This window comes from Cnephaeus nilssonii (genome assembly GCF_951640355.1).
Source record: "Cnephaeus nilssonii genome assembly, chromosome: 5".
In the NCBI taxonomy this organism is placed as follows: Eukaryota; Metazoa; Chordata; class Mammalia; order Chiroptera; family Vespertilionidae; genus Cnephaeus; species Cnephaeus nilssonii.
The window spans coordinates 107,999,343-108,026,501 of record NC_137076.1 but is presented as its reverse complement, the minus strand read 5'-3'; the positions used below and the strand labels follow the sequence as shown (position 1 = coordinate 108,026,501).

Here is a 27,159-nt window from a genome sequence, read left to right as displayed (position 1 = left end):
TTCTCTCTCATCATGGATGTTTCTCTCTCTCTCCCCCTCTCTCTTCCTCTCTGACATCAATAAACATATATTTAAAAGAAAAAAACAACAACCCCAAAACAAAACCCCAAAGGACAGGCTCTCCGGCGCCTCCAGCCCAGCAGCCCACCGGGGCAGAGGCCTATCTGTGCGCGGGCAGCACCCCAGCCCCTCGCTCCTGAGGACCTACTGTGTGCAGGGCTCCGTCCCAGCGGGCCCTGCTCCCGCTCAGTGTCAGGCAGCGCGGCGCCGCAAAGGCTCAGAGCTGCCGGGTACCCACCGTCAAGGTCTAAGGCGTCGAAGCCGCCGCTGTCGTTGTCCTCGTCCACGGCGCTGCAAGACACAAGGAGGGCGGAGGGCAGGTGGGCGTGGGCGCCGGGCTGGGTGTGCGGGAGCTCGGGGCGGGAGGGGGGGAAGCCTCACGGGCGGCCTGGCTTCCTGAGACCGTGGTTCTGAGAGGGCCGGACGGATGGAGAGAGGATGAGAGAGGAGGGTCAGCGGGAGGGAGGGCTGCGGGCTGAGGGGGTGGATGAGGCAGGCGCTCCGCTGGGGAGGGATCAAGGTGTCAGCCTTCTCCTAGGAGCCAAGTTCACGTGCGCTTCTTGCCACGGAGTATCGAGGCCCAAAGCCAGGCCCCGGGCACGACCGGAGCCACGGGTCCAGCCCCACCCGCGACCTGTGCTCTCGGCCCCGACAATCTCAGCCTGGAGCGTGCCACGCCGGCCTGCCGCTGGCTGGAGACGTGTGCGCCCAGCTGTGTCTCTGAGGGATTGTCCTTCCTGGACCCTGTGGCTTCCACGAGGCGAGGAAGGGGGAGAGGGAGGAGTCGGGGGCATGCACGGGTCTCTGGCTCTTTGGCACGGGACCACACCCTGGAGCCACGGGGCAGAGGACCCTGACTTCGGGTGCGGTGGGGCGACATGGCACAGGTTTGGCCATTTGCTCGCTGGCGGGCGGCCTGGGAAAGCCACGCCCCTTCACTGAGCCTCGGCCTCCCCATCTGCAAAATGGGTCCCACGCTGCTGCCCTTCCCAGGGGCCGGAGGGTGGGAAGGTGGTCAGCGCAGAGGGCACGGCGGGCACCGGGCCGTCACCCACCTCCGGTGGGGCGCGTCTTCCTTGTAGCGCCTGACGATGGAGTCGTTCCCCGGGGGCTCGGCGGTGATGGACATGATGCTGGACCGGCTCCGGTGGGGCTGCTTCAGACGCGCAGGGAGCAGGTTACGGGGCCGGGTAGCCACCGCCCGTGCCCGCGGGCACCGGTATCATATACACCGGGACCACGTTCACTGGGACGCGGCCCCGCCTCCGACGGGGGTGTGGGGGCCGGCCAGCTGGTCTCAGGGGGGACCTCGGGCGAGAACCAGCACACCTGCTCGTCTGTCTCCGGAGGGGTGGGGGGGGCGTGGGGGACGCAGCGGGGAGTGGCCTTGCACAGGCTGAGCGCCGGGCCCCAGGCTGCGAGGTGTGGCGCCTGCCCTGGGCCAGATGAAGACCTGCGGCCGGTGTGTGGGGGGCAGTGGGGCGACCTTTCGAAACCAGGCCTGCTGGCTCCTGGCAAGGGCTGCCCTCAGCAAGAGCCGGATTCCACCCTCAGAGCCGCGCTCAGACAGGAGGCATCTGTTAGCGATCCTCCCCTTCCTACCCCTCCCCTCCCCTCCCCTCCCCTCCCCTCCCCTCCCCTGCCCTCCCCTCCCCTCCCCAGGGCCTGGATTTGGAAGCAGAGCTGACAAGCTTCTCGGGCGTCCCCTGGGGTTAGAATCGCTAATCCCCAGGCTTCTGCTGCCTGGCGGGTGGGGGAGGCGGGGAGAGGCACTGGTTGGCGGCTGAGACCCAGGCTGCCCTGCCCAGGTGGGCTGGAGCCGAGGAGTGGGGCCTCTGGGCTGGGGAAGGGGCGTCTGGGCCCCTAGCACCCGCCCCCCCCCCACTGCCGGGGTTTTAGGGCTGAGAGGTTGCGGCAGAGTCCCCCCCCCTTTACCCCCCGCCCCCCCCCCCCCTGCAGCCTGTGAGATTCCTAGAGCCCCAGAGCGGGGTGGGCTCCTCCCTCCGAGAGGTGAATTGGGGGAGGAGGAGAGGCCGGAAGGCGGACACATCACGAGGCCTAGAACATCTGTACACAGAACAGGCCTGGGGTGCAGCCTGGAGGGGAGCAGGGGCCGTGGGGGTGGGCCGGAGGGGGCCACGCTCACCATCTTGGGGAAGGAGCTGGTGATGGGCAGGGACCGGGAGGAGCTGGGGCTGACGTCCATGCCTTCTTCTTCCTGTCCCCTCCCTGTCCTCGCCGAGGGGAGAGGAGGGACAGGGAGTTGAGGGCCCCTTCAGCGGGGCGGGGTGGGGGGGGGAGGGGGCGTCCTGTCTCGGGGCTCGGCTCCTCTCTCCGGGGCTTGCTCTCTCCTCTCCTGACCCCGTCCCACTGCAGGCTGCTGGGGGGAGGCTGGGCTCATTCACCAGCAGCCCCGCCCTGGCCAGGCCCGGCGGCTCAGTCAGGGTCCCCGCCAGGGTCCCAGGCCCCCAGGTAGGGTCCCCGACCTCCAGGTAGGGTACTGTCTCCTTCCAGGAAGTCCCTCCCCTCCCGCCTTGGGCGCCGCCTGCTCCCTCAGGGGCTGGAGCCCTGACCCGCGGGGAGGGAGATGGATGCTCTGGGCTCCGAGGACCCACGGGGAGGGGTGGTGGACGCGACGGGACAGTGACCATTAGTGACCACGCGGACACCCCGCCCCCGCTGCCGGCCCCAGGTGTCCCCGCAGGAGTGAGCGCACAGGGGGCGGCAGGGACGGGAGCAGCGGGGGACGGACCGGAGGCCGAGCCGCACTAACCTTGAAAGTCGGACGCGCGCTTCAGGCTGATGGGGGACTTGGCTCTGGGCAGCTGAGGGGGCAGAGGACACGGATCACACGGGCCCAGACCCGTCGCTGTGACGGAGGCGAGCACTGGGCAGCCCAGCGGCCCCTGCCACGCGGCTGCGACCACAGCAGCGCACGACGCCCCTCTCCCCTCTCGGCGGCCACAGGTGCTGGGGACAAGCTCCCCCAGGGAGGCCGGGCCGGGCTGGGAGGACGGGGCTCAGAGGGGCAGAGCGAGGAGCGGGTGCGCCGGGCTGTGCAGAACCCACGCCCAGGGGCTCTGCGGGGGGAGGGCGGGCTCCGGCCGCTGCCCGGCCACTCAGCACCAGGGGGTCCCCCGCTGCCCTCGTTCCGTGGTGCAGGGGACGGTGGGGACAGCGTGGGCATTGTCAGGCCCTCACAGACTTCGTCTCCCTCCCTCCCTCCCTCCCTCCCTCCCTCCCTCCCTCCCTCCCTCCCTCCCGCGCTCCTTCCTCATCGGAGCCAGCGTGCGCCATGGACACGCTAGACTAGACACGGAGCAAGCAGATGGAGGATGGGAGCCCCGCCCCGGGTGTGCCCATCACACCCCACTCAGGGGGGCGCGGCTGCACCCCCACCTGCCTGCTGAATCTGGAAATAATGCTCCCCCCTCTCTGTTTCCCTCCCTCCTACCACATTTATTTATTTAATATGTCTTTATTGATTTCAGAAAGAGGAAGGGAGAGGGAGAGAGGAACATCAAGGATGAGAGAGAATCATGGATGGGTTGCCTCCTGCACGCCCCCCACTGGGCATGTGCCCTGACCAGGAATTGAACTGTGACCTCCTGGTTCATAGGTCGACGCTCACCCCCTGAGACGCGCTGGCCGGGCCCCTCCGACTACGTTTAGAAGAAACGAGGGGACTGGTCAACACGCACAGTGCCCAGTGCCTGTCCGTAGGGCTGTGACGGGTCGGCCCTCTGCGGCCTGAGACCCGCAGCAGAAGCGCAGCCGCGTCCTCGCCGGCCCTCAGAGCTCCAGCCGGCCCCACCGCACTGCCCGCCGCCCGCCGCCCACCGCCTGCCGCCCACCGCCCGCCGCCCATCGCCCGCTGCCCGCCGCCCGCCGCCCACCACCCGCCGCCCGCCGCCCGCCGCCCGCCGCCCGCGTGCGAGCACCTGGATGCCCTTCAGGTTCATCCTGCGCTTGGGCGGGTGGCAGGGCAGGAAGTATCTGCTGTCCTCGGGCGACTCCTCGGAGGTGGAGGAGTCGTCGGCTTCCTGGCCGTTGGTCCTGGGGCCGGCGTCCCCGAAGCTCTGGGAGATGATGGTCACGGGCAGGTTCCGGGGCAGACTCTGCAGACAGAGGAGCGGGCGGGCGGGGCGTGAGCGGCAGCTGCCCGGCCACAAAGCCGCTCTGCCGACGGCGCCGCCACGCCCCGGGGCCGAGCTCAGGAAGCCTGCGCTTCTCTCCTGCCCCCGACCCCGTCTACCTGGAGGCCAGGCCATCCTCCAGCCCCGCGCCCTCTCTCCTCACCAGGCTCCATCCCGCCTCCCGCCAGCCGGGGCCTGGAGCAGTGACGGGACCCCCCAAGCTGGTCCTGGCCCCTTTGATCCGAGGTGCACCATCCCCTCCCCAATTTCCAGCCCCGGCCTGAGCTACGAATACAGGAAACATTGCCAGGCGCGGCCAGGAAGCTCCTTGGTAAGCGCTGACCCATGAGCCAGGAGGTCACGGTTCGATTCCTGCTCAGGGCACATGCCCGGGTTGCGGGCTGGATCCCCATGTGAGGCGTGCAGGAGGCAGCCGATCAATAATTCTCTCTCATCATTGATGTTTCTTCTCTCTCTCTCTCTCCCCCTTCCTCCATGAAATCTATGAATATATTTGGGGGGAAAAAAACAACACAGAAACAGAACAAAAACCATTGTCGAATGACGGATTAAGGACAGAAACAGTGCCCCTCAGGGCCCCTCCGTAGCGGACAACGCCGTCCTTCCACCACTGTGGCCCCTGCCTGTCCCCACCTCCCAGTCGGCCATCGTGCCACCCCGCCCCCAGCCTGGCCCGTCTGTCCCGTGGCCCCGTCTCGTCCGTACAGTGGGCAGCGGTCCCTGAGCCCCCGTGCCCGGCGCCAGGTGTCGGACAGACAGAGGCCCTTCCTGAGTGTCTGCGTGAGCCCGAGAGGCTCGAGAGCTGAGGGCACCGCACACAGGCGCCCGGTGGCCACACCGAGGCCCGGCTGGAGGCGCCACAGCCTGCTCCCCGCTCCACGCGCCCTTCGCTGTGTGACTGACAACCTGCGGAAACGCCAGGCTCCGGTCTGCCCCAGCTGGGGCATCCTCTGAGGGGGTGGGCGTCCCGCTCTCCCAGGCCCTGACAGTGGTGGGCGTCCTGCTCTCCCAGGCCCTGACAGTGGGGCCTCAGGCAAGCTACTCGGGGCGTGTGTGGGTCCCTTCTCGGTACAGGAGGGGAGTGGTGGGGCCTTCCTGGTGGGCAGTCCTGCTCGTTCAGCGAGATCACGCACAGAAGGCGCTCTGCACCGTACCTGCACCCACACACCTGCACCCACACACCTGCACCCACCCACAGGCCCCGAGACCCACCCACAGGCCCGAGACCCACCCACAGGCCCGAGACCCACCCACAGGCTCCGAGACCCACCCACAGGCCCCGAGACCCACCCACAGGCCCCGAGACCCGCCCACAGGCCCGAGACCCACCCACAGGCCCTGAGACCCACCCACAGGCCCTGAGACCCGCCCACAGGCCCAAGACCCACCCACAGGCCTGAGACCCACCTACAGGCCCGAGACCCACCCACAGGCCCGAGACCCGCCCACAGGCCCGAGACCCACCCACAGGCCCGGGACCCCGGCTGCTTTAATAACATCACCCACTCGGCGGCAGCCCTCCCTCCCCATCTGGCCCTGCCCTCTGGGGCTTTAAGGGGAGCAGGGAGCTTAACCCGGTGACCATCCCGATGGCGGCGGGAATTCCAGGGCGGCACCGAGAGGGAGCTGCTGCAGCCACCTGGCGAGGGGCTCGTCTGAGGTGCCCAGCCGGCAAGCGCCAAGCCGGGGTTCCACCGCCCTGTCTGCCTTCAGTACCAACAGTGTCCGCTCCTCACCGCACAGCACACGGGAGGTTCGAGGGCGTGGCTGCTCCGGGCGGCAGGGCGGGTGCACCCCCCGCCGGGTGCAGGCGGGCAGGGGCGGGCCACGCCCAGCAGGCCCACCTGGTCCAGGCTGCCGCTGTCCCGGGACAGGCGCCGCAGCTTGCTCTCCAGGTTGACGATGCACGCCTCCCGCCGCACCATCTCGATGCGCATCTCGTCATTCTTCTCCTCCAGCTCGCGGATCTGCTTCCGGTACTTGTCCTTCTCGATCAGGCACTGCGAGTACTGCGTCTGCGCCTCGTCCCGCGAGTGGAAGGCCTGCGGGAGGCACAGGCCCCTGGTTCCACCCGTCTCCCCCGACACGCCTCCCAGCCCCCCGGCAGCCCGGCGCCCCCGCTCTCTCCGCGGCCCCAGCTCCCGGCCCGTCACTCGCTGTCTTTCCCAGCAGCACCCATCCCGCTGGGCTCCTCTGGGCTCAGGGCGCCTCGTTATTCCCACTTTACAGAGAGGGCACCGAGCCTGCCAGGGTGCCCGCGTGCTGCCGTCACACGCCTGAGTGACGGGCCCGACCCGCCTCCTCCGGAGCCCAGCACTGAAGGGCCACGCGAGTCCAGCCGGGCCCACATGGTCAACGGCCTGTGCGTTCTGAAAGCTCCGGTTGGAATTCACCTTTGAAACGGAGGTGGGAGAGCCCGGCCGGCTGTGCGCCTGGCGGGGGGTTGGGGCGGGGCCTGGGCCCAGAGCCCCGAGTCCCCGGCCGAGTCTCCCCTCCCGTCCAGAGCACTGGGCTCCCGGGAGCTCTGAGGACCGCGGTGAAAGGGCATCGACACGGCTCACGCCTCGGGGACACCGGCAGGGTACCCTTTATCCTCCTCTGTCACCCGTGTCACCCCACGGTTCCCCGGAATTTTCTAAGGGACATAGAGAGCCTTTGAATTGTTCTAACGGCGAATCGGGAATCCCTCAGCCGGAGGGGCGGCTGTTTTACTGAAAAAGGCTCAGTGGGCCCTTCTCGGCCGCCCCCGGGGTGCCCTGGCCCTCGGTGCTCCCCTGACCCTCGGTTCCCCCCCTCCGCCCTCTGTCCCCCAGCCCTGTCCCCCCGGGCGGCGTGGCGCACCTGGTCCCGCTCGCGCTCCACCTCCTCCAGCTGCAGCATCACCGTGCTCATGCGGTGCTTGTACATCTCGCAGTCCTTGCCCAGCGTCGAGCACTTCAGCTCCAGGTCCTCCTTCTCCTCCAGGTACTGCGGGGACAGGCAGGTGGGTGGTCAGGCCAGGCCGCCGCCCCTGAGGCAGCCATCTGACCCGCAGGGGCTGCGGCAGTGGGCCAGTCAATGAGCTGGGATTGGCTCAGACCTACTATGTGCCAGGGGATGGAGTGGGGGATGTGCAGACCCCGTGCGTGCCCCCCGAGGCCTGCCGTCGGGAAGGGAGATGGGACCCCACGGGCAGTGACGAACAGCTGCAGGGGTGCCGGCGCTGGACGTGGGGCGTGTACCCCCGGGTCAGGGTGCTGCGGCCGCCCTGCCCACCTTGTCCCGCAGCCCCTCGGCCTGGCGGGTCTCCTCCTGCAGGTTGTAGATCTTGTTGACCAGCTCCTGCCGGTCCTCCAGCGCCTCCTTGCGGTCGTGCTCCAGGATGTCCAGGATGGCCTTGTCCGAGTCGGGCAGGCTGCGCTGCCCGGCCTGGGGCGGGAGAGAGGGTGGGTGCAGGGCCACAGAGCGGGGCAGACACCCGCAGGCCACGCTGAGCCGTGGGGCAGAGCCGTGGGGCAGAGCCGGAGCAGAGACGTGCACCACTGCCTCTGGGGGTCCGAGCGGCCGGTAGGTGAGAATGTTACCACCGGGCAGGAAGCATGAGCCCCTGCTGCCGCCAACACCCCGAGGCCTGCTGTTGGGCCCAGCTCTTATCGGAGCCCCGAAGCTGCTCCCGAACACTTCACAGGTGACAACACGCTCCGTGCTGACAGAGACAGGAGGCACTCGGAGCGTTAATAAACGCACGGGCTGACCGTGGAGGATCTTGGGATTTTTTTGGTTCATCCTCACCTGAGGATATTTTTCCCATTGATGTTTTGTAGAGAGTGGAAGGGTAGGGGGAGAGAAACATCGATTGGTTGCCTCCCTCACATACCCTGATAGGGGCTGGGGATCGAACCCATGACCCTTTGGTACCGGGCCGGCGCTCTAACCACTGAGCAACCAGCCACGGTGCGTTTCTCCGTCTTTCAGGACAAGCAGGCCTCCCTGTCACACTCGCCTCCCTGCGCTCAGGGCACTGATTGTGGAGCGGGTCAGCTAAAGAAGCTTCTCACAAGTATCAGGTCACGGACTGTCACGTGTCTGAGAAGGGGTGGTGTGGTCACCCCCAGTCTTCCGAGGAGGAAACTGAGGCGCCCCTGGTGATGTGGGTTGCCGGTGGTCCTGCAGTCACCTGCCCTGTAGGGCGCGGCTCTAGGGTCAAGCCTCGGGCTGACCTGTGGCAGGGCCACACACAAGTCCCAGCCTGGAGGGCAGAGCATAGTTAAGCCTGACCTGGTAGCCCTCCCTCATTCCTCCCTAAGCAGCTAATGGGCTGTGGGAGTGCAGCAAGTGCTGCCAAAACAAGAACATTTATATACATGTTAGTCCGCCCTTGTTGTTATCCTACCTAATAAAAGAGTAATATGCAAATTAACCATCACTCCACTACACCCACCAGCCATGCCCACCAGCCAATCAGAGCAAGTATGCAAATAAACCCAACCAAGATGGCTACAGTCACAGAGAGCAGGAGGGAGGCTTGGGTTTCCCAGGCAATGGAAGAAGCCAAGCTTTCTGCCTGCCCTTGCTGGCCTAGGCCTCCACTTAAGGCTACAAAGTTTCAATTATAGAAGGTAAACAAATCCAAACAGAAATGGCTGCCGGCCATGGAGTGAGTGGGAGGCTTGGGTCCGCTCCAGGCTACAAAGTTTCAATTGTAGAAGGTAAATAAATTTTAGATACCAGGGCCTCCTCTTGGGTCGCCAGGGGGCGTGGCTGGCCTGCAAACCACCACATGCCCCTCGCTCAGGCAGCCCTACGCCCCAAGGGAACCCCCACCCTGATCCAGGACACCCTTCAGGGCAAACCAGCTGGCCCCCACCCGTGCACCAGGCCTCTATCCTATCTAATAAAAGAGTGATATGCAGATTGACCATCACTCCAACACACAATATGGCTGCCCCCATGTGGTCAAAGATCCTGCCCCTATGTGGACACAAGATGGCCACCACAAGATGGCCAGCAGGGGAGGGCAGTTGGGAGGGACCAGGCCTGCAAGGGAGGGCAGTTAGGGGTGACCAGGCCGGCAGAGGAGGGAAGTTGGGGGCAAACAGGCTGGCAGGGGAGCAGTTAGGCATCAATCAGGCTGGCAGTGGAGTGGTTAGGGGGTGATCAGGCTGACAGGCAGAAGTGGTTAGGGGCAATCAGGAAGGCAGGCAGGCGAGCAGTTGGGAGCCAGTAGTCCTGGATTGTGAGAGGGATGTCCGACTGCCCATTTAGGCCCGATCCCACCGGGATCGGGTCTAAACGGGCAGTAGGACATCCCTCGAGGGGTCCCAGATTGGAGAGGGTGCAGGCTGGGCTGAGGGACATCCTCCCCCCGCCCCCATGCACAAATTTCGTGCACCGGGCCTCTAGTCAGACTATAAAATAGAGCATCAGCTTGCAGGCTGGGTCTTTTGTGTCCTCATCCAGGCACTGGAGATCCACCGGGCCCCAGCTGTATTCTCTTGTCTGCCTTTTCTTCAATCCTTCACCGCCCCTCCTCAGGCTCACCCTTGGCCGTGCTGGCGCGGCGTACTGCCCTGCCCTGCCCTCACCAGCTGCCCCCTTCCTGCCCCTCCTGCCCTCACCCCCTTACCTGCCCCCCCCCCCCCCCACACACACACACCTGGATGATGGACTGCAGCTCCTGGATCTTGGTCTTCAGCATCTCGTTCTCGCGCTCCAGCTCCAGCACCTGCTCCCTCTTGGGCCGGCTCTCGATGTCGTTCTTCAGCTTCAGGGACTGGTTCCGCTCCAGCTTGCACTCCTCCTCCATCTTGTTCAGCCGGTGCTTCAGCTGGTCGATCTGCGCAGCCGGGCGCCAAGGGGCGGGGTTGGCAGGGGCCCCGAGGAGGCATCGCTCCCCAGGCCCCCTGAATGCGGCCCCACCTGGGCCGCGCCCCTCCCTCCTTCCGGTGGCGAAGGGCCCACAGAGCCTTTTCCAGTAAAACCAGCCACCCTCCGGCTGAGGGAGCTCCCGATTCGTCGTTTAGAACAATTCAAAGGCTCTCTATGTCCCTTAGATTTTTCCAGGGGAACCGTGGGGTGACACGGGTGACAGATGAGGATAAAACCGTGGTCAGCAAACTGCGGCTCATTGGCCCCTTGAGTGTGGCTCTTCCACAAAATACCACGGCCTGGGCGAGTCTGTTTTGAAGAAGTGGCGTTAGAAGAAGTTTAAGTTTAAAAAATTTGGCTCTCAAAAGAAATTTCAATCGTTGTCCTGTTGATATTTGGCTCTGTGGACTAATGAGTTTGCCGACCGCTGGGATAAAAGATACCCATCCGGTGTCCCCGAGGCGTGAGCCGTGTCGATGCCCTTTCACAACGGTCCTCAGAGCTCCCCGGGAGCCCAGTGCTCTGGACGGGAGGGACGACACGGCCGGTGACTCGGGGCTCTGGGCCCACCCTGACTCCACCCCATAGCGGCCCTGCTCCCCGAGGCTCTGTCCTCATGAGCTCACAGCAGGCTTCGTTTGAAAAGACAGCGTTCCTGCGGAAAGGCCCCAGGCTCACGGGTCTACCGGGCCTGCCGGAGGCAGTGCCAACATCTGGAACCGGGGCAGCTGGAGACGCGTCAGGATCGGGGGCCAGAAGACGCTCACACCTGGTGCCTAAGCGAGTCTGCTGCCCCGGACCTGGCCTCGGCAGAACACCCAACGCAGGGGCTTGTGCTCAAGGCTGCAGGGAGGGAGGCCCAGGGGTGGGTGTCCTTCGTCTGTTCAGGTCACGGAGAGGCGGGCGTGATGTCTGTCAGGTGGAGGCTGTGGCTTTAGCGAGGACAGGCCAGCCCTGCACCCCGCCCCCGCCCGGGGGGGCAGGAGAGAGGCCGCAGGGGAGCAGCCTGGGGCTGAGACGTGCGAGGGGCTCCGCAGGCCAGAGGGCCTTTCAGTTCTAGACACGCTGCCTCACTAGGACTACATCTTCGGGGAGGGACACCGCGAGGGAAAGTTCCGGGACAGAGCCGTGGGAGCCCCACCCGAGGTTCACGGCCCCGCGTGCTGGGCAACGCGGCTCAGGAGTCACCCCTCCTTAGAGACCGTGGGCAGAGTCCTCGTCAGCATCCTGGGAGGTCAACCCGAGTGCCCTGTGCCGGGCCGATCCCCAGTCGCACCTGAGAGGGCCTGGCGTGCCCGCACGGGGGGTTGGGGGGGCCGCACCTGGGCCGGCCACTTCCCGGGGGGCTCACGGCGCAGCGCCTCACCTCTGAGGGCGTGGGCATGATTGCCGTGACTGCCACCGACAAATGAGGAAACTGAGACCGAGGGTCAAGTCACTGGGAAAGCAATAGCCGGGTTTGAATTCCCATCTGTAATATTTAAAGGCTCCTGCTCTTAACACACCCCCCCCCACTGCCCGTGACGCCTCCGATTCCAGCCGCCCGGATTCTAGTGGGTTGTTTACTGATCTGTCCGCTTCAGCTAAATTGTATGTGACCTGACCAGAAATCAGGTTATTTATCCCCGCGTCCCCACAGTGCTCAGCACACCGCCTTACACATGGCAGGTGCCTAATAAATATTCCGAGAGTCTATTTCCACCCCGTAGCCAGAGTGATCCATCTAGAAATAAATCAGCTGTCACTCCCCAGCTCTCAATCCTTCAGCGCGTCCCATCACAACTGGAACGACGGCCAAGGTCTCGCCGCGTCCCCTTGATCGGGACGCTGGCCCCCGCCCCCCTCCTTTCCTGCCACTTGCTCCTTTGGCTCCAGGAACAACAGCAAGCATCCCCCTGCCTGGGGCCTTGATGGCTCTGAGCTCCACCCCGAGACCTGCATGCCTGGCCCTCCCTGTCCCCGGGGCTCTGCCCCCGTCCCCTTCTCACGGGCCTTCCCGACCATCTGCACCAGTGAGGGTAATATGCTAATCAGACCGGATAGACCGGACGTCTTCCAGACAAAGCTGCAGCGGCTGCGAGGGCCGAGGAGGGCTGGCAGCCGTGGCAGCCTGCAGTGACAGCAGCAGCGGGGTGATGGGGGCAGCGCCGGCCCCTGATCGCCCGGTGCCTCCCGCAGAGGGAGGCCGGACTATGGCTTAGGCCCGCCCCCTGCAGGGAGCTAACCGTCAGTAGGACATCCCCTGAGGGTTCCCGGACTGTGAGAGGGGGCAGGCCGGGCTGAGGGACCCCCGCCCCAGTGCATGAATTTTCGTGCACCGGGCCTCTAGTCCTACACAAAACAGCACCCCACCCGCCCGCCTTGTGCTCTCTGCGTTCCTCTTCTAAACCGCGCTCGGCACTCCCTGGTGTTCATCTGTTTGCTCTCTGGTGAGAAGGTGGTGCCGGGTCAGCGGGCCGGGGCTTGCCTTACGCATCCCGGGGACAGAGCCTGGCGCGGGGCGGCGCTCAGTACTTGAAAGGAATGAATGAGTTAAGCAGGTGCCTTCCCTGCCTCCACTTCGGCGCTCAGGTCTTTGATGACCTCAATTACGTGCTGGCGGCTCGGTCCCGAGAGGTGTCCTGGCTCTGGGCCTGCCGCTGCCCTTTCTGCCGGGACGGGCGGAGGCCTGCGCCCAGGCCCTGGTGCCTCCCGCAGCAGGCGCTGCCCTCCCCTCGCTGACTCCCGGGGCCATCGTCTGGGTGGCCCCTTCTATCTCCCCACCCCCTGGCCGGGTGCACGGTCTGTGGGCGCCGTCTGCACATGTGCCCTGAGCAGGAGGGAAGCCCCACGAGGTCCGTGTGCACGTGACTGCACTTGCCGCGACGGACCTGCGCTCCCAGGGACCTGAGCTGCGCTGGGCTGGTCTGCGCCCGTCTGCACATGCGCACGTGGGGGAAGCTCCCTGGTTCGGCGTGCGCATGCGCACGGTGGGGAGCGGGCGCTAGGCTGCGAGGGCGGCGCGCATGCGCAGGGAGGCAGCAGGGCGAGGCTCCGGCGCCCGCGCACCCGCCCGCAGCAGCCTCACCTCGAGCTGCAGGTCCCGGCTGCGCATCACCGCCATGTTCTTCTCCTCGCTGAGCTGCGCGTAGCGCATGGCCAGGTTGTAGTTGTCGTCCTTGACCTTGACCAGCTCGTCGTTGTAGCCGTCGCGCTCCTCCTTCATCTTGTAGTAGCGCTCCTGGAACGTGAGCAGCTCCACGCGCGTCAGCGTCAGCTGCTTCTTCTCGTCCTCCAGCTGCCGCGCCTTGGCCAGCAGCTCGCAGCGCTGCAGGTCCTTGGCCTTCATCTGCTGCTGCAGCTTGATGACCTCGTTCATGAGGAAGTGCGTGAGGCCCTCGTGGCCCTCCTCCACTGGGGGTGGGGTGGGGGGGGGGAAGTCAGGGTGACCTGCTCCCCATCACCCACCCGCCCTCCCGAGCTCTCACCCCCAAGGGCCCCAGACTCAAGGGGAGCTAAGCAGCTCATCCTGGCTGAGCTCGGGTCTGGCAGGGAGACAGACATCAGGAAAGCGAGAGACACAGAAATGTAACTGCAGTCGGAGATGTCAGGGAGAGAAGGCCCAGGCTGAGAGAGGGGCCGGCCCAGCCTGGGGGCAGGGCTCCCGGGCTCCTGAGGCGGAGCTGAAGATTGAGTGTGGAAGGAAAACCTCCAGGAAGGTGGGACATGGCAGAGGAAGACGGAGTGCCTGGAGCCCAGGGAGAGGCAGAGGTGGGGGGAGGCTGGGGTGTCAGCAGGGGCTGGGCCACGGCGCCCTGGGGCCGCAGGAAGGACAGGTCTTCAGAGGGAGCAGCGGGAGGTTTTACGCAGGGAGGTCTGTGACGAGGTGGGGAAGGCGCGAGGCAGGCAGGGGTGGGTGCAGGCAGGGGTGGGTGCAGGCAGGGGTGGATGTGAGAGCTGATGGGATGCAGGGCCGGGGAGGAGGCCGGCGCCGGGATGTGTGGGAAGGGACGTAGGACAAGACGCCAGGGGCTCTGGCTCAGGGATGCTGGAAGAGAGTAGGCGAGAACCGGACCCAGAGGGGGTGGGCATCTGTCCCGCTGCCGCCATCAGGGGGATGTGCCAGGAACACCCCTCTCTCGGCTCAAGCTCCCCTTTCCGCTTTCACCATCGGGCAGAAGTCAGTGGCCGCCAGCCCGCATGTGCGGTCCTAGGGTCACCGGGCACCGCTCTGGGCCGTCCCACCGTGGACACACCCCTCCCACCGCAGCCCCGGCTCTCCGGCGGAGCGCTCACCCACGATGGTGGAGAACCGGCGCGTGGGCTCCTTGCCGGTCACCAGCTTGTACAGCTCCGGGTAGTAGAACTCCAGGCTCTCCAGGAACACCACGTAGCCCCGCTGGCCCTTGGTGTGCAGGATGTCCAGCAGCCGGCCTGGGACACAGCCACGGCACGGCGTGAGGCACCGGTGGCCGGACCCACGTCCCCAGGTCTCGTCCCCTCCCGGACTCCTGTCCCTCCGTGAACCCGGAGACAACAGCGTGGCCGCAGCTGTCACTCCGAGTGCCGCCCGGACCCCGGGGCTGGGACCACGCCAGGCCCTCAGCGGGGAGGCGGGGGCTGTCAGCTCCTTCCTCGGGGACCCGGGGGACCTGGGCACACCACGGCTCAGGAAGCCCACGGCGTCACAGAGCTCCCCGGAGACCGGTTCCGATGAGCCACGCTGGCCTCGGCTCCTGATCGGAGGAGGTGAAGTGCAGGGGCCGCCACAGAGCGGATGTGTTCTCGGCTTCGGAGCAGAAAGACAATCTGTGCGGGAGCTAGGCGTCCCCGGAAGCGGGCCGGCTCCCTGGGGTGGCCACGGCGCTGGAAGCATCTCTAAGCCAAGTGGGACGTGCCAGCGGCTCTCTGCCCACTGGTTCCCTGAATGTTTACATGCCGTGCCCTCCCTTAAACACTTCACTTCCAGACGCTTCTTCCCTGGAGGCCCTCGAGCTGACCGTGTCCCCAGGACAGGCAGGACACGTGTTTCATCTTGTGTGGGCTGCCGGTGTGGGGGCTGCCAGCGTGGGGGCTGCCGGCGTGTGGACTGCCGGCGTGGGGGCTGCGGGCGTGGGGGCTGCGGGCGTGGGGGCTGCCGGCGTGGGGGCTGCCGGCGTGGGGGTTGCTGGCGTGGCCGGACTGCCGGCGTGTGGACTGCTGGTGTGTGGGCTGCCGGCGTGTGGACTGCTGGTGTGTGGGCTGCCGGCGTGTGGGCTGCTGGTGTGTGGGCTGCTGGCGTGGCCGGGCTGCCGGCGTGTGGGCTGCGGGCGTGTGGACTGCTGGCGTGGCCGGGCTGCCGGCGTGTGGGCTGCCGGCGTGTGGGCTGCGGGCGTGTGGGCTGCTGGCGTGGCCGGGCTGCTGGTGTGTGGGCTGCCGGCGTGTGGGCTGCGGGCGTGTGGGCTGCTGGCGTGGCCGGGCTGCTGGTGTGTGGGCTGCCGGCGTGTGGGCTGCCGGCGTGTGGGCTGCGGGCGTGTGGGCTGCTGGCGTGGCCGGGCTGCTGGTGTGTGGGCTGCCGGCGTGTGGGCTGCCGGCGTGTGGGCTGCCGGCGTGTGGGCTGCTGGCGTGGCCGGGCTGCTGGTGTGTGGGCTGCGGGCGTGTGGGCTGCCGGCGTGTGGGCTGCCGGCGTGTGGGCTGCGGGCGTGTGGGCTGCCGGCGTGTGGGCTGCCGGCGTGGGGGCTGCCAGAGCAGTGCGGGGCAGGGCTGAAGTGACAGCCGTGCTGGGTAGGAGAGCGCCGTGATGGGGGATGTCCGTCAGGAGAGCGCCGTGATGGGTGGTGAGTGTCGTGTGCACAAAGGACAGTCACATGCACGAGCCACTCAGCACCCATCACGTGTGGGAACGTGGCTTCCAACCCTTTTAACGTGTGAGCCACAGAGAGAGACAGTTATCCTGGGACCCCGTGTGCCCGCAAAGAGACAGATACACACGTGTGTACACACACAGGCATGTATGTACAACCAAAACTAGTTTCACCAACCGTACTTACCACCTTGCATGAAGGTAATAAAGTGCCGGGCACCCTAAGGCAGTCCGACAGACCCCTTCTCAGAAGAACCTGGGGTGTCCCCCAAAACGTACGCACACCCTTTGAACACCTGTACAGGCAGTGTTTACTGAAGTACATCTCCTTTTCAAAACTGAGCTGTCCGCTGTCAAAGTGTGCACACAGTTTTGGGGCCACCCTGTATTTTTAAACAGATAAAATGCACTGGGTTCCAATGCATATCAGTTATAATGGAACACAGTCCTCGAGTCGTCAAGTTACGATTCAGTAAGGAATGTGCTTCTCTCGGCGTGAAATAACACAACCTCTCGGCAGACCTAACAGCTCCTCTAATTTCGAGGGACAATGAGTGTAAGCGGTGTGTGGACAGACCTGTAACCGCGGCAATGCGGTATGGAGACGTCGTAACGGTGAGGGGTGACCCAGCCACAGGTGTTGGTAATCACTTGATGTGTCACCTGCCTGCATCCGTCATCGGAGGGGTGCTCCCCTCAGGCCGGGTAGGAAAATATTTCCCGCTCTCCGAGTCCGGGACCCTCTGAGTTCTACCGCTGGGGGTGGGGGGGGGAGGTGTGCGGGCTGGGCAGAGGGCCGCGGGCCCAGCTGAATAATTCCAGACCCAGAGAAACTCACGCTGGCACACTAACTGGAGGGGTTTCCTGGGGCTGCCGCCAGGGGCAGCCCGCCCGCCCGCCCGCCCCATCGCGCCCCGGGAGCGGCCGGGCTTACCGGCGCGGTTGATCTTGGAGGGCAGCATGGGCGCGTTGAGCACCTCGTCCTCGTCCTGCTCGTCGATGACCTTGCACTGGCGCAGGTAGGGCGTGAGCTTGGCCGGGTTGATGTAGCGGCTCAGCATGTGCCGGTTGCACTCCACGTTCTCCCACAGCGCGTCCTCCTCGTCCTTCAGCGTCTCCATGTAGTCGTCCATCTCGGCGCCGCCCCCTGGCACACACAGGCAACGGGTCACCCCAGAGCTCACGGACCGCGGCGCGCAGTCCTCCATGGTGACCTCTGGACGATGCTGGGCTAATAAAGGTCAAGCAGGGCCGGGTGGGCGTCATCCCGGCACCGAAAGGTTGCTGGTTCGATTCCCGGTCAGGGCACGTGCCTGGGTTTCGGGCTCCATCCCCAGGGCGGGCGCGTGGGAGGCCGCCGATGGATGTTACACTCTCACGTTGATGTTTCTCTCTTTTCCCTTCCTCTCTCTCTCAAATCAATAAGCGATTTTAAAAAATGAATGAATGAATGAATGAATGAATGAAAGAGTCAGGCAGAGAAACCATTATGGCATTTTAACCATTTCAGGAAGGAAGGGAGAGGCCTGGCCAGGTAGCTCAGTTGGTTAGAGTGTCGTCCCGGTTCGCCAATTCGGCTTCGATCCCTGGTCAGGGCACATATGAGAATCAAGCAATGAATGCATACGTAAGTGGAACGGGTGTTTCTCTCCCCCTCCTCCTCCTCTCTCTCTAAAATAATAAGTAGATGAAAAGAAAGGAGGGACACGGATACAGACACACAGGGTGAGCGAGAGCAGGTGTACAGTTGTTTGTGTGGAAAAAGACGCAGGTTCTGGTGCTGACAGTAGCTTTACGAACTCTGTGTTTCACGTACGTACTCGCACCGTAGCGCTGCCTTCGCCCACCCTGTGTGTATTCCCGTCTACACACACCGTGAGCAATGGGCGGACAAGCCACAATGTTAAAGAAACAATTACTGGGAGAGGGACACGGTGCAGCTGGTGTACAGCCCTCCAGTCCACGTGTTCGTGCCTCACGGGGCTCTGTCCTTCCCCAGGACGACTGCGCTGTTATTTTTTGTTTTGCAGTTTCCCGCCGATGGTGTCATGCTGTGTGCTTCCTCGTTTCCTTTTTCTTTTCTTTCTTTTTTTTTTTTTAAAAAAATATTTATAGATTTTTCACAGAGAGGAAGGGAGAGGGATAGAGAGTTAAAAACATCGAGAAACATCGATCAGCTGCCTCCTGCACACCCCCTACTGGGGATGTGCCCACAATCAAGGTACATGCCCTTGACCGGAATCGAACCTGGGACCCCTCAGTCCGCAGGCCGACGCTCTATCCACTGAGCCACACCGGTTAGGGTTCCTCATTTCCTTTTTCAACTTGCTTTCTCTTCTCTATGTTTCCTGAGACTGATTTAGGTTGATGTATACGTCTGATCTGTTCGTTTTTAAACAGCTTTAATGAAATATCATTTATGTAGCATACAATTCACCTTTCGAAAGTGTGCAATTCAAAGGGCATTCACAGAGTCGCCCAACGATCACCCCAATTCATTTTAGGACAGTTTCATTGCCCCCACACGAAGCTCCATGCGCACCCCGCCGGCCCTCGGCAGCCACTAACGTACTTCGGGACATCGGCCGTCCCTGGGCCGTCACGCACAGCAGGCACCCAGCTGCCCTGAGGAGCATCCTTCCGCTCCATTGTCAGCGTGACAGCCCTGCATTTCACGTGCTCATTCACGTTTAACGGCGGCACGGCTCCGTTGTAAGACCATAGCAGCATTACTCATCCCCTCCCCCGATTTCCGACTTGAACATTCAGCGCTGATTCTGGCGGGAGGGCATGGAAGCAGCCTGCCCAGGAGCGAGGCCACGGCCCTGCGCCACGGAGCCACGCCTCAGCGGGATGGACGTGGCGGCACCGGGGCCGTTGGTGTTAAAAGAGATTTCAGAACGTACACGTGTCGTTGAATAAGAAGCGTTTTGGTCTCTGGCCCTGTCCCCTACCACGCTGGGGATCTGAGGGGTCAGAGTCCTTTGTGTGGCAATGCAATGCCTCCTCGCTCGGGGCCTGGAGAGCTCGGGGCGGGGGGCTGGTGGCCCAAAGACAAGCCAGTGACTGGAAGCGACTCAGCCCCACGCCTGACCTCTGGGGCAGGGAGAAGCCAGAGAGTGAGCTCAATCCTCCATGGCGCCCGGCCGGCGTGGCTCCGTGGCTGAGCGTCGACCTGTGAACCAGGAGGTCAGGGTTCGATTCCCGGTCAGGGCACGTGCCTGGGTTGGGGGCTTGAACCCCAGTAGGGGCCGTGCAGGAGGCAGCCGATCAGTGATTCTCTCTCATCATGGATGTTTCTCTCTCTCCCTCTCCCTTCCTCTCTAAAATAAATAAACATATATTTAAAAGAGGAAAAAAAGTCCTCCACGGAGAATGAGTTAATCAGCCATGCCCGTGTAATGACACCCCCATAAAATCCCCTCAACACTGGGGTTCCCAGAGCTTCCGACTTGTGACCACGTGCCATGCTGGGAGGGGCACCTCAGCTCCAGGGCCCTGGGCCTGGGCATCTGAAGGGGGGCAGGTGGTGAAGCTGAAGGTGAAGCCAAGTCTAGGGCGGTGGGCACCCCGATACCCAGTGCTGCCTCCTCCTCACACCCTCTCAGCGGCCACCACCCTGCGGTCTCGTCTGTGTCAAATAGACCCTGGCCCCGGCCCACTGAGCTGCCCGAGGAGGACCCCCCCACGGGCTGGCTGCACCTCCACCTGGGCTTCCACCCGGGCCAGAGACAGCAGTCGGGGAGCCGGCGGGGGGGCTGAGCCGGAGGCCGGCACCTGGACGCCGTGGAGGTCAGAGCGGGCCACCCACAGCGGGCGGAGCGGGGAGGGAGGCCGGCGGCGATGCTGTGACACGGCCGTGACCGACCCGAGCGTCTGTGAGACGTGGCAGGGCGGTCTCTCTGGGTCTCTGACTCCAGTTCCCGGCCCCGCAGGCGTGGCTCTGTGCCTCCCACGTGGTGTCGGGTCCCTGCTGTCGACGTCCGTGAGCTCCCCGTTAACGGAGCTGTGGGCCTGGGCCTTGGCTGTTTGCTGTTTTGAGCAGCAATGGACTGAGTGATTAAAGGTGAGGACCAGTCCGTTCAGGCCCGCAGCGTCTGCACAGACGGCAGGCTGCCCTCACCAATGGGCGCCCTGGCCTCCCGCCCATTTGCGAACTCGGCGCGGGCCACCGGGGCTGCTGGTGGGGGCGGGGTGGCTCCCGCTGCATAAACATGCCGCCTCCGTCGCTCACTCCAGATGAACCTGCCTTTGCTCTTTCCAAGGCGTCAACATCCATGTTGGACGCTCCTCCCTCCCCTGGATATATATTTTTAAAATATATTTTTGATTTCAGAGAGGAAGGGAGAGGGAGAGAAACATCAGTGACGAGAGAGAATCATGGATCGGCTGCCTCCTGCACACCCCCTCCTGGGGATCGAGCCTGCAACCTGGGCCTGTGCCCTGACCGGGAATGGAACCGTGACCTCCTGGTTCACAGGTCAACGCTCAGCCACCGAGCCACGCCGGCCAGGCCCTCCCCTGAATCTTATCCAGAGCTGGTGGCAACTCCAACCCAACGCCGGCAGGTCTGACCAGGGCCTGGCGTGGTCGTGAGTCAAACCCCGCCCGGCCACACTGGTCTGTGTATCAATAGCGGGAAGAGCTAGTTCCAGGCCCCCGGGCAGGCCCCACGGGAAGGGCCACGGTGCTCACCGCTTTACGGTCCCACCTCCGCCCCTCACTCACTGAAACACCGACCACGGGGCTCCCTGCTGCTGTCACCGTGAAGTTCAAGTCTTCGCCTTGACCCCGAGGCCCTGTGTGGCCTGCTCGCCCTGCCTCCGCCTGGCTGTGTCCGTGGGAGCTGCTGGCTTCAGAGCCGGCGCCCCGCACCCTCTGTGGGGACCTCCCCTCGCCGCCCCTCACTCTCGGGTCACCTCGCTCTGTTCGTGCTCAGTGAGGAGAGGCAGGTGTGACGTACCTGGCATGTGGCAGGTGCTCGGACGGCCGCTCCCTCCCGTGACCGAGGCCTGAGCGTCACTCCTCGCGGCCCGGGCTGGTCCCTCCCCGAGCCAGGCTCCTCCGGGGCCGGGGGCTGCGGCGGCCGGGCTCTGGAAAAGGGGAGAAGGGACTGGGGCGGAGCTGAGGTCGAGAGCCAGGGGCCATGCGGGGACCACAGGGGTGCCACAGCGCATCTCTCCCGGGACGGGGCCGTGGGGTGACCGCGCCCGGAGCCGCCGGAGGAAGAGCCGTGGGTCCAGCCCGGGGCAGCCTGGGAGCCACTGCCCCCGGTTCTGGGCCCCGGGACAGCGATGGACAGAGGTCCCCGGGGTTGCCCTGGCGGGGAGGGCTCCCGCGGCGTGAGAGGAGCGTGCTGAGTGGACACTCCATCGGCCCGCGCTCAGGGGTCCAGGGCAGCGCACGCCCCCGAGCCCAGGGGAGCTGCCTTCCTCTGAGCTGCGTCTGCAGCCCGCGGCGCCGTGGGCCGGCGGGACAGGCTGCTGCTCCCGGGGACCAGAGCGGCCGACAGGGAAGGACCAGTCTCCTGGAGAAGGGAGGCGGGAGGGGAGGGGGGCTCAGCCCTGTGCTGGCTCAGGCGGTGCTCGCTGGGAGTGAAGGGCCTGGGGGCCGTTTCATCGGGAACCGCTGATTTGGGCCGAAGGACTAATCGCAGGTGACGCCGGCCCTCCCGGAGCTGACAGAGCTGTTCTCGCCGGGTGTCAGCTCGATCGCAGGAGCCGTCACCGGCCTCACCCCAGGGAGCGCGGGACACGCTTCTCTGGAGGATGCGTCTCCTTGGCGTCCCCAAGGCCTCCCTGTTCGGCGGCCGGGACAGGAGCAGCCGCCCGCTGCGGGCACTGTGGGGAGGGCCATGGGCACCGGGGAGGGCCGTGGGCACCGGGGAGGGCCGTGGGCACCGGGGAGGGCCGTGGGCACCGCAGGGAGGGCCGTGGGCACCGCGGGGAGGGCCGTGGGCACCGGGGAGGGCCGTGGGCACCGGGGAGGGCCGTGGGCACCGCGGGGAGGGCCGCGGGCACCGGGGAGGGCCGTGGGCACCGGGGAGGGCCGTGGGCACCGGGGAGGGCCGTGGGCACCGGGGAGGGCCGTGGGCACCGCAGGGAGGGCCGTGGGCACCGCGGGGAGGGCCGTGGGCACCGGGGGGAGGGCCGTGGGCACCGGGGAGGGCCGTGGGCACCGCGGGGAGGGCCGTGGGCACCGCGGGGAGGGCCGTGGGCACCGGGGAGGGCCGTGGGCACCGGGGGGAGGGCCGTGGTCACCGGGGAGGGCCGTGGGCACCGGGGAGGGCCGTGGGCACCGGGGAGGGTCGTGGGCACCGGGGAGGGCCGTGGGCACCGGGGAGGGCTGTGGGCACCGGGGAGGGCCGTGGGCACCGGGGAGGGCCGCGGGCACCGGGGGGAGGGCCGTGGGCACCGGGGAGGGCCGCGGGCACCGGGGGGAGGGCCGTGGGCACTGGGGAGGGCCGCGGGCACCGGGGGCAGGGCCGTGGGCACCGGGGAGGGCCGTGGGCACCGCGGGGAGGGCCGCGGGCACCGGGGAGGGCCGTGGGCACCGGGGGGAGGGCCGTGGGCACCGGGGAGGGCCGTGGGCACCGGGGAGGGCCGCGGGCACCGGGGGGAGGGCCGTGGGCACCGCGGGGAGGGCCGTGGGCACCGGGGAGGGCCGTGGGCACCGGGGGGAGGGCCGTGGGCACCGGGGAGGGCCGCGGGCACCGGGGGGAGGGCCGCGGGCACCGGGAAGGGCCGTGGGCACCGGGGAGGGCCGCGGGCACCGGGGGGGAGGGCTGTGGGCACCGCGGGGAGGGCCGTGGGCACCGGGGAGGGCCGTGGGCACCGGGGAGGGCTGTGGGCACCGGGGAGGGCCGCGGGCACCGGGGGGAGGGCCGTGGGCACCGGGGAGGGCCGCGGGCACCGGGGGGAGGGCCGTGGGCACGGGGGAGGGCCGCGGGCACCGGGGCAGGGCCGTGGGCACCGGGGAGGGCCGTGGGCACCGGGGGGAGGGCCGTGGGCACCGGGGAGGGCCGTGGGCACCGGGGAGGGCCGTGGGCACGGGGGGGAGGGCCGTGGGCACCGGGGAGGGCCGTGGGCACCGCGGGGAGGGCCGTGGGCACCGGGGAGGGCCGTGGGCACCGCGGGGAGGGCCGCGGGCACCGGGGGGAGGGCCGTGGGCACCGGGGAGGGCCGTGGGCACCGGGGAGGGCCGTGGGCACCGGGGGGAGGGCCGTGGGCACTGGGGAGGGCCGTTGGCACCGGGGAGGGCCGTGGGCACCGGGGAGGGCCGTGGGCACCGGGGAGGGCTGTGGGCACCGGGGAGGGCCGTGGGTACCGGGGAGGGCCGTGGGCACCGGGGAGGGCCGTGGGCACCGTGGGGAGGGCCGTGGGCACCGGGGAGGGCCGTGGGCACCGCGGGGAGGGCCGTGGGCACCGGGGAGGGCCGTGGGCACCGGGGAGGGCCGTGGGCACCGCGGGGAGGGCCGTGGGCACCGGGGAGGGCCGTGGGCACCGGGGAGGGCCGTGGGCACCGCGGGGAGGGCCGTGGGCACCGGGGAGGGCCGTGGGCACCGCGGGGAGGGCCGTGGGCACTGCGGGGAGGGCCGTGGGCACCGGGGAGGGCCGCGGGCACCGGGGAGGGCCGCGGGCACCGGGGGGAGGGCCGTGGGCACCGGGGAGGGCCGTGGGCACCGGGGAGGGCCGTGGGCACCGCGGGGAGGGCCGTGGGCACCGGGTAGGGCCGTGGGCACTGGGGAGGGCCGTGGGCACCGCGGGGAGGGCCGTGGGCACCGGGGAGGGCCGTGGGCACTGGGGAGGGCCGTGGGCACCGGGGAGGGCCGTGGGCACCGCGGGGAGGGCCGTGGGCACCGGGGAGGGCCGTGGGCACTGGGGAGGGCCGTGGGCACCGCGGGGAGGGCCGTGGGCACCGGGGAGGGCCGTGGGCACCGCGGGGAGGGCCGTGGGCACCGGGGAGGGCCGCGGGCCGGGCTCCGGGCCGAGTGCCCAGCCAAGGGGAGCAGGCCGTCCACAGGCAAAGGGAAGCAGTTTCTTCCTCTGAAAGCAGGAGGGACGTGGCTCTTCTGCCAGAAGAAAAGGCTCTGGACACTGGCTGTGGCAGAGGCTCCTTTGCAGGTCGGCCGGGCTGGTACCACCACCGGGCGTGTCAGCACAGGCTGGGGAACCGGGCGCAGGGCAGCAGGAGGGAGGCTGCCCTCCGACCTCTGCCCTTAGAGTGGCCCACACCCCGAGGAACCGAGGTCGGAGAGACGAACAGGCTGCGTCTCCCGAGAGGCGGACCTGCAGGTATTTAACAGTCGGCCGCCTGAACGTCACCCCGATGCTGACAGGCCACGGACCGCGCCCCAGGCCCTCGGCGGAGCGAGCTGGTCAGCGCACGGGCTCCCTGAGCGGGGGCGCCCTCGGGACAGCGAGGGCCACCCCGCCAAGGAGGCCGGTGTGAAGGAGCCCAGGTGTCTGATCCGCGCTCTCTGGCCTCCTCTTCCTCACCACTCCCCAGAGCCCCGGACTGCCTTTCTTTAAAGTCCGCCTTTGAAACGTCTCTAACCAGAAAGTGTCTGTCCAACCGCGCCCTGAGCTATGGCTTCAGCACATGAGCCTAAAGCAGAAGTAAAACCACGTTCGAGGTCGGCGGATACTGGCTCGGGGTGAAAAAGAGCTATTGCTTCTCGCAAAGGAATCGATGGCTCGGGAGTTACTGGTGTGGGAGTCAGGCCTGCCGGGGAGCCCATCCATCCCGCACGGCGCCCGTTAGCCGACAAGCAGCGCTGTCCACGCGGCCTGGCCGCCCCTGAAGGACGCGCCCCCCCCCCCCCCCCCCGGGGAGGGCGAGGAGGCTCCAGGAGGAGGGAGCGGGGAGCAGAGTGCGCGGAACAAGGCAAGGCTTCAGAAAACACGATCTGATCGTGAGAATCCATGAGAGATTAGAGAAGATATTGCGGCCATAAAACAACGCTATGGAAAGGAACAAAGAACGGGTTCTTGGCGATTAAAATCAGGTAGCAGACATTTGTAATTAATAGGAGATTTGGAAGATAAAGTTGAAGAAATCTCCCCAAAATGTTAATAAAAAGTTAAGAGAAGGAAGACGAGAAGGAGGGCTGAGGCCCACTTAGAAGGTCTAATACCCAATAAGCAGAAATCCTAGGAAGAGACGACAGAGGTTATATTTCCTTCCTTGTGCATCTTTGGAAGATATCCTATAAATGAAGGGATGAAACGATCAAAGAATATTCGAGGACCCTCCACATGCATGACCCCGAGTCTTCCGATGGGAAGAGATTGTGAGCACGCAGTCCAGCCAGGGAAGAGCCTTCTCAGAAGCTCGCTGAGAGGCCAGGCCACCAGCGAGCTAGAGACCCCGAAGGCGTCCGGAGAAGAAAAGCAGGGCGCCCGGGAAGGTCTGGAAGTGAGTTAGGCCTCGGGCTTCCAATAGCAACTCCGGAAGGAAGCTGGGAGACAGCAAGGCAACACCTTCACATTCTTGATGGAAAATACGTTAAATCTAGAATTGTAAACCCACCCAAACTGGGATGAATAAAAACAGAAGAGTACTTCAGAAAGGCAATGACTCTAGACATTTATTTCCTAGTCCCCTTTCTTGGGAAGCTACTTGAGGATTTGCTCCGGCAGAACGAGGGGCTCGAACAATACAGAGGAAGGTATGGAGCCCAGGAAACAGAATGTGATGGGCTGGAGCATCGAGGAAAGTTCCGGGAGGAGAGGGATGCCACAAAAAGCGGTGACCAGGATTGGGGCAGGGCCATCGAGGGCCCACGAGAGACGCTGCCAGGGCGAACGTACTGAATGGTCATCTCATAGCCTATATAAGAAAAGGCTAATGTGCAAATCGACCTAACGGTGGACCGACTGGTTGCTATGATGTGTACTGTCCACCAGAGGGCAGACGCTCAATGCAGGAGCTGCCCCCTGGTGGTCAGTGCACTCCCACAGGGGGAGCACCATTCAGCCAGAAGCCAGGCTCATGGCTGGCGAGCGCAGCGGCCATGGCGGGAGCCTCTCCCGCCTCCGTGGCAGCACTAAGGATGTCCGACTGCCGGCTTAGGCCTGGTCCCCATGGGGAGTGGGCCTAGGTCATCAGTCGGACATCCCCTGAGGGCTCCCTGCCTGACTGCAAGAGGGTGCAGGCTGGGCTGAGGGACACCCCCCCTCCCCCGAGTGCATGAATTTCGTGCTCCAGGCCTGTAGTATTTGATAATGTAGGACGTAATATTGTGAAGCAAAGGACCGGTCTGAGAGTCAGATGGGAAAAATTAAGGACAGGTACATTAAAACCCCAAACCTCAGCAACTGAAAAGAAAAAGAGAGGCAATAGTAACTCCAGGAAAAAATAAAAAGATAAGAAAGGAAACATAATTACAGGCCTCAACCGGCCTCAACGTAAACAGTATTTACCTCGTCACGAAATGTAGCACACAGCACCGTGGCCCACACGCACGGGGAGAAGGGAGGAGGGGGGCACGCAGCGGGGTTCCCGAGGACAGCCGAGTCCGCATCTACCGCGGGGTACGCCAACAGAAATGACAGAGCAGACACGGCGACACGTGGAAGGCACACATGTTGCCCAGAAACACGGAGGTGGATGCGGAGGAAGATGATGATGAGGGAGAGTTAGAAGTGGTTGCCTTTGGGGGTCAGGACTGGGGCTGCTGCTGGCCAGGCTGGACACTGATGGTTTTCACGACAAGCCTACTTAACCTTTTATCCCCCCCCCCCACATTGATTTTTGGAGAGAGTGGAAGGGAGGGAGGAAGAGAGAGAGAGAGAGAAACATTGATGTGAGAGAGACACATCGATTGGTCGCCTCCCACACCCACCGGGACCAGGGCTGGGGATGGAACCTACAACCCAAGTACATGCCTTTGACCGGGAATCGAACCGGTGACCCTTCAGTGTGCAGGCCGACGCTCTAACCACCGAGCAGCCGGAACTTGTTAACTCTGCATGGATGCATAATCTTGGCACAAATACTAATAAAACACGACATACAGCAATCGTTGGAAATACGGACCCTGCATGACGGGCTGGAGGGTCAGCCAGCCACCTCCCCTCTCTGCACACTCACCACGCCCCGCCCTTTGCAATGCCCGTCGCACAGCTCACCCCTCCAGGAGCCAGAGTGTGTGCAGGGCACTTCACGGACGCCCCCCCCCCCCGTCCCCTTCGCAGGGGCGTGGTGGGGCAGGGTTAAGGCTCCCACGTTACGATGAGGAGGGAGGGTCAGGGAGTAAGCCTGGGTGAGACC

At 65.5% G+C, this 27,159-nt stretch overlaps 1 protein-coding gene across 3 annotated transcripts in view; it reads right to left on the bottom strand.

Annotated features, from left to right (window-relative positions):
• The window catches only part of CARD11 (caspase recruitment domain family member 11), a 74,990-nt gene that overhangs the window by 14,923 nt on the left and 32,908 nt on the right, over window positions 1-27,159 (bottom strand). For 2 of the 3 annotated variants that reach the window (XM_079770808.1, XM_079770809.1), the window contains exons 2-14: window positions 20,849-20,978; window positions 16,820-17,032; window positions 14,340-14,477; window positions 13,132-13,457; window positions 9,853-10,032; window positions 7,473-7,625; window positions 7,059-7,184; window positions 6,062-6,259; window positions 4,002-4,178; window positions 2,834-2,885; window positions 2,207-2,289; window positions 1,116-1,216; window positions 299-351 (exon numbers count right to left, since the gene is read on the bottom strand). In XM_079770808.1, coding sequence (XP_079626934.1) covers window positions 299-351; window positions 1,116-1,216; window positions 2,207-2,289; window positions 2,834-2,885; window positions 4,002-4,178; window positions 6,062-6,259; window positions 7,059-7,184; window positions 7,473-7,625; window positions 9,853-10,032; window positions 13,132-13,457; window positions 14,340-14,477; window positions 16,820-17,032; window positions 20,849-20,855 — 1,807 coding nt within the window. In that variant the 5' untranslated portion in view covers window positions 20,856-20,978. The remainder of the gene's footprint in view (window positions 1-298; window positions 352-1,115; window positions 1,217-2,206; window positions 2,290-2,833; window positions 2,886-4,001; window positions 4,179-6,061; window positions 6,260-7,058; window positions 7,185-7,472; window positions 7,626-9,852; window positions 10,033-13,131; window positions 13,458-14,339; window positions 14,478-16,819; window positions 17,033-20,848; window positions 20,979-27,159) is intronic. The other variant, XM_079770810.1, reaches the window with a different exon arrangement.